General features: G+C 30.8%; 1 protein-coding gene across 1 annotated transcript; it reads right to left on the bottom strand.

The window, feature by feature from the left end:
- Positions 1-586: 586 nt before the first annotated feature.
- Positions 587-5,731, bottom strand: LOC123892376 (amino acid transporter AVT1D). Its single transcript, XM_045942162.1, has 11 exons — positions 5,547-5,731; positions 4,299-4,597; positions 3,682-3,896; positions 3,257-3,280; positions 2,975-3,155; positions 2,526-2,748; positions 2,307-2,442; positions 2,035-2,197; positions 1,301-1,344; positions 1,152-1,214; positions 587-682 (listed from the first exon to the last, which is right to left on the bottom strand). The coding sequence occupies exons 1-11, from the start codon at positions 5,729-5,731 to the stop codon at positions 587-589; spliced, it is 1,629 nt and encodes a 542-aa protein (XP_045798118.1).
- Between the last annotated feature and the right edge of the window lie 401 nt (positions 5,732-6,132).

Below are 6,132 nucleotides of genomic sequence, written 5' to 3' on the forward strand. Positions count from 1 at the left end.
TAAAACCTTCTAAATTATCATAATCAATTGATAAATAGATCCTTCTACCATAGATAAATTATATATAGAAAGAAATTGGTCTGCGGATGAAATACAAACACTACTAAAAAAAAATTCAGAACTGTGAGGTTTCAAGTTCGAACTCGGGTGAAGACGTACAATCTAACAATATTAATATTGTCAGTTAAATTAAGATTTATACAAAATACTGTTAACTATATATATATATATATATATATATATATATATATATATATATATATATATATATATATATATATATATATATATATGGCTCTCAAGGTATATGAAACAGAGAACTAGACAAAACATGATAGAGATATAGAGAGAAAAGTATGCTATTGGTATGAATGGTTTCTGCTACTGATTTTCATTTTAATCAGAAGTATATAGTAATACAACTCTTTCACAAAAATATGATTCTAATCCGTTTTTCATGACTACCGATCAACTATAGTTTGTTTAAACCACATACAACAAACAATGTTGACATGTAGAAGTCTTAAATATCCAATATAAAAACTATAAAAGAAGTGAGTTTTACATGAAAAATAACATTTATCAATTAGTCTCCACCACTAGATATTCTTGTAGTAGCTGAGTATGTTCCTATCATAGCGCATATCACCCCCACAATAATAACCAAAATGCAATTTATTATCTGAAAATTAAAAACATGCAACTTAATTAATCTCATATAATAATAATAATAATAATAATAATAATAATAATAATAATAATAATAATAATAATAATAATAATAATAAATAATATAAATGGATAAATTTGATTACTTTTTTTAAAAAAAATTTCAAGGACCATTTTGAAATATTGATAATGTAATGGACTAGATTGATTTGGATATTTACTCATAAAAGCATTGATTTTATTTTTTAAAACTCGGTATCCGGCCTAAGGACCGACTAATCTGAGGAGACCAATCCCACAGTCCACTTGCGGGGGCCTCATTTAAAGCCAGAACTTTTGTTTTGCCCTGTATGGACTAGTCCACCGAAATTGACACCAAAGAGAATCGAATCTGAGACCTTGAGAGGAGCAGACTCCAAGGTCTGAAGCCAACAACATCATTAAAGCATAGAATGATTACAAAGAAGTGGTGATTGAAATACCTGCATATTTGATAATCTGCCACTCTGTAGCTTGAGATAACATGCACAAGGATAAATAAGAGCCTGTGATGAAACATGAAGAATATGTAAATGAATATGGTTTCATGATTTATTTACATAATAAAAGTAAATTTGAAGAGAGAACTTACAACTAGCATTGACATCATAGAACCAATTAGTGCCATCACAGAACCTGCAATAAATTTGAAAAAAATAATGCATCAATTAAACACCATAAATTGATTCTCTTTCTCATCATTACTTGAATATGCTTTCATGAATTTTTTTCCCGGTTGCAATCGCATTGAGATCATGGATACTAAGAAAAATTAAGGTCAAATATGATTTGTGCAGCTATAGTTGAAGTTGCAATGCAATCATAGACATCAAAAACCTTATCAGTGCAGTATACATACATGAAGTTAAATGTTGGACGTGGCTACAATTGCAATCATAGTTCTAAAAATATGGTTACAATTACACTGCGAACCATGAGCAAATGTGGCCAGAATTGCGGTTACAATGACGTTGCATTGACCTATAAAACTTTTACATTGCAGCCAGAATTGCATTTTTAGACTGCAAATCCACAATATTAAACTATGATGTGCATGAAGTTAACCATTGATGTTACTAACTTAGTGATAAATTTGTGTGTCAATAGGTGTAAGTTTCAAGTCATTTTGGTTAGTTCAGACCGATTCATGAACCATTTTGTTCACACTTAAATTGTTTAAATTTTACATTCATTTCCACTTTCCTTATCCCCAAATTTTGCATATGTGAGAATAGTTGTGTTTCTCCAAAAGCCACAAACTATGCAAAAACAAACTAAAGAAAAGACATACACAAAGGTAGTAGTAATAGTATGAAAACTACTTACCAAAATATGGAAAAGAGAGAGCCACAACTAAACATGAAATCACCAAAATTGTTCTGATAACAATAGACATAGCATAACATCTTAGCCTAGAAGGGACAAGTTCCTCAATGCTTGATGCAATAGGCAATAATGTTAAAGCATACTTTGCAAGAGGAGTCACAACCTATATTAAAAAACCAGAAATTTGTTAAAACTTGTCATCTATATAATAAAACATCATTATTTTAAGTCAAAAAAAAAAAAAAGGAGAATAAGAGATCAGTTTTGCTTACAGTTGTCCAAATTGCTATCTTGGATGCATATAATTCTTTCGGCATGTTTAAAGTAAACTGAGATTTAATATTTTCGCCAAACATTATATAGCCAACTATTCCTACACTGAGGTACATTACAAGACAGAAAGCAAAACTGCAAAACAAAAACAAAATGAGCAATTGCGGTTTCCTTTTAGAGGGGAGAAAAATCTGAAAATTGAAGGATTTTGTGCTAACCTGATATATAGAACTAATGGGAATTTGGATGGTTCCTTCATAGATGAATAGATATTTGGAAAAACAGCATGGCCAGCAAATCCAAAACCAAAGAGACCAATTGATACGGATATGTTTTCGATGTCTAGGAATTTATATTCTTGATTAATATATCCAACTTGGTCTATTGCACCAACCCAAAACAAGCAAAGTGATACAAGTATTGTTGCAAATATTCCTCCAACTGAATACAAAAGTAAATTAATTAAGACCTGCTATTGTCAATCGCATATCGCAGAAAATAGCAGTTTATGCAAATTATGTTAAGACCTGCTATTTGACAATATTTGGTACTAATAGCGTATCACAGAACAATAATAAGTTGTTCAAACTCCGCTACATTGTAGCATTGCTATAGTGGTTATTTAACAACACCGTAAAGAATGTAGGATTTTGATGAATAAACTAACCTGAAATATATGAAAGTAGGCTTAGATTTTTCAACCAAACTGTTGGTAAAACAAGAACAGCTGCAGTGATGGCAAAAACTTGATGTGAACCAAGTTCTATACCGGCTAAAGTCATACTGGTGTTGGGGAAAAGTGATGAGAGGTTATCACTTACTAGTATTAAAAACTCCACAGAAGAAGCCTACAAATAAAAACTATGCACCTTTCAGCACAAATGAGAGAAAAATTAACAAAAAAGTAGATATAAAAAGAATTTCAAACAGATCAAACTCTTGAACTTACAAATAGTTCCATGTATAAAATGATCTGCATTTGAACAAAACATAGTCATTAGATTTCACTTGATATATTAACCAGCGTGTAAACATGCAGACAAACACAACAGCTGTTTTAAATTGCAGTTAAATGCCGCTATGGTGGCCTCAATCGTAGTCACGAAGACATCAAAACCATGACGTCGCAGTCAAGATTGTGACTGCGAACCTTTTTTTTAATAAAAAATCCAATTATTATATGATACTTGTAAGGATGATTTTAAATAAACCACTGCAACATATTGGTTTTTTATGTTGCTAAAACTGCACACGACCCTTTTGAGGCCGCATTTGACTACAATTCTTTACAAAATTAACAAGTATCACGAAGTGGCCACAACTGTTGCTACAAATGCAATTTAAAACCATGCTTGTATGCCTTATTGTACTCACCGCAATCCCCAAGCGACCAACGATTCCAAAAGCAGCGTGGCCAATATCTGGATAACTGCTGATTCCAGGGTAGCATTCCAAACATCTCTTCAATAAAATCCCAGTATAACAACAAATAAGAGCAAACATTAACAGTAATGAAAGACTCAACAACCCTCCTTCTTTTACTGCATATGGAATGGTCATAAGTCCTATCCCACATAATATATTCGTCCCTTCATTCAAAACAAATTTTATGTAAGACACTCTAAAATAATATATATGCACATGAAGAAAACAAATTAGGTTAAATTGCATATTTGGTCCCTAACATTCATTTTAGGTTTTAAGTTGGTTCCTACATTTAACAAGTTTCAAGTTAGACCCTTACGTTACTAATGTCAACATAAGTTCACCATTTCCGTCAAGTTTTGAGTTAATTCTGTTTAAAACGTCCACATGGCATCCCCTAAAGTTATCTGTGTATCCATCTCTATTAACCATGTGGACATTTTTAAAGGATAATTTACTTATTGTAGCATCAATAACGTAAGGGACCAACTCGCAACCTAAAATAAACGTAAGGGATCAAACATGCAATTTAACCAACAAATCAAATTAAGATGATAGTTAATTACCATTAATTACTGATTGAACAAAGGAACATTGTCTCTGTTGTGGTGGAATTTCAATGGCAGAGATTTTTGGAGTGCTGACAAGTTTGATGTCAGAAATAACAGGAGATGTTGAAGTTGACTGCTCTTGTTTGATTGGAGTTTCCTCTTCAGCAATAAGAGGTATTGTCCAAGAATTGGAATCATCTTGATTTTCCTTAGAGATAAAACTATTCTTTCCTGTTGTACCAATTTTCTTTAGGAAACTAATTCCAGTTGGTGTCAAACTCAAACTTACACTTGTTAACATGTCCATTGATGTCCTACACATAATAACAAACAGTTTCAGTGCACGTTTGAAAAACACCAAAATCACGGTCGATTAGAAGCTACACATTTAAGCTTCTAAACTCACAACAATGGCATTCGCCGATCGTTCAACCAAACGATCTCTTTTTTCGATATCAGTCATATTAAATACTCGAATATATGCTTTAAGCAGCATAGTTGCTAAAGAAACAATGAAGAAAACTTGGATAACATGTCATATTGTGATTTAAGAACATTCAAATTGTATCAAAATTTAAGAACACTGAAAATATTCATAATGTATTAAAATTTTCATGGAAAAAATATTTAGTTTGTGTGTGTGCGCTCGCACGCGCGTCATCTTCATCGCGCATGCATGAAAATATATGTTACAATGATATAACATCAATATATTGTTTGTTAACACTATCATGCAAGAATTTCATTATAATACAGAAGATAGTAATTTTCTTTTTTTTTTAATGACAAATAAATATATTATAAAAAACCAGAGTATAAGAGGTTCTTCAACTCGATAAGGTAAAGAAAAATACTAGTTCTCATCTGAAACCGAACCCGATAATTAAAAAAAAAAAAAAAAACCTAATAGAAATAACAAGGCCATGTTTCCTAAGAAATTATACAAGACAAATTGAATGTGATGATAAATTATATAAAGAAAACATAAATACAAAGAAAACAAAAATACTAATTCTCATCTGAAACCGAAACGGGTATAAGAGGTACTTCAACTCGATAAACATAAAGAAAAATACTAATTCTCATCTAAAACCAAAACCGGTAATTAAAAAAACCTAATACAAATAACAAGGCCATGTTTCTTAAGAAATTATACATGACAAATTGAGTAATGAATGTGTACGTACATAAAGAAAACATAAATATAAAGAAAACAAAAATCAAAACAATGTTACAAAATTAAGAAATAATGCATATATGTACCTATAGGTTTGAGGCCATGTGGTATTAAAATGAACCTCATTAGAATGAGGAGAATTTTTATCTGAATCGGTATCGTCGTCGTCGTCATCATCATCATTTTCAAAATCTCTATCTGCTTGATTTTCTTCATCATCCGTTTGAAAATGATCTTCACGGTCAGGACCAAGATCGTCATCAAGCTTCATTCTACCTATTTGCATGATGATGACCTTGTTATCAAATGTTGTTGTGTTCCTTAATTTATTAATTTCTTCTCTAAACTATATCTTATGGAATAATATATAGAATGAGAGAAGAAAATTGATGAATAAAATTATCTTTTAGAAATAATAATTCAAAAGAAAACATAAGAATGTTGTTGAGGTTGCTTTGAACTATGTTGGCGTACAAATGTTTGTGTTACATATGGTGGTGACGGCATTTGATATATGATATATATCTCTTATGTATTATTAATATTTTCTAGGTTTTTTTTTTTTTTTGGTGATATATATTTTCTAGGTTTTATTGTCAAAAAAAAATATATTCTAGGTTTTTGTTTTGTTTTTCACGTGTTTTTTGTTTTTTTCACTAACTTTCATAAGAG

This window comes from Trifolium pratense, linkage group LG6 (assembly GCF_020283565.1).
Source record: "Trifolium pratense cultivar HEN17-A07 linkage group LG6, ARS_RC_1.1, whole genome shotgun sequence".
Lineage (NCBI taxonomy): Eukaryota > Viridiplantae > Streptophyta > Magnoliopsida > Fabales > Fabaceae > Trifolium > Trifolium pratense.

Coding starts and splice junctions, on each gene's coding strand:
- LOC123892376 (XM_045942162.1), bottom strand. CDS start 5,731: ATGAAGCTTGATGACGATCTTGGTCCTGACCGTGAAGATCATTTTCAA. Junction 3,281..3,681: donor TTGGTCGCTTGGGGATTGCG/GTGAGTACAATA, acceptor GTTCAAATGCAG/ATCATTTTATACATGGAACT. Junction 2,749..2,974: donor CCTACTTTCATATATTTCAG/GTTAGTTTATTC, acceptor TTTTGTATTCAG/TTGGAGGAATATTTGCAACA.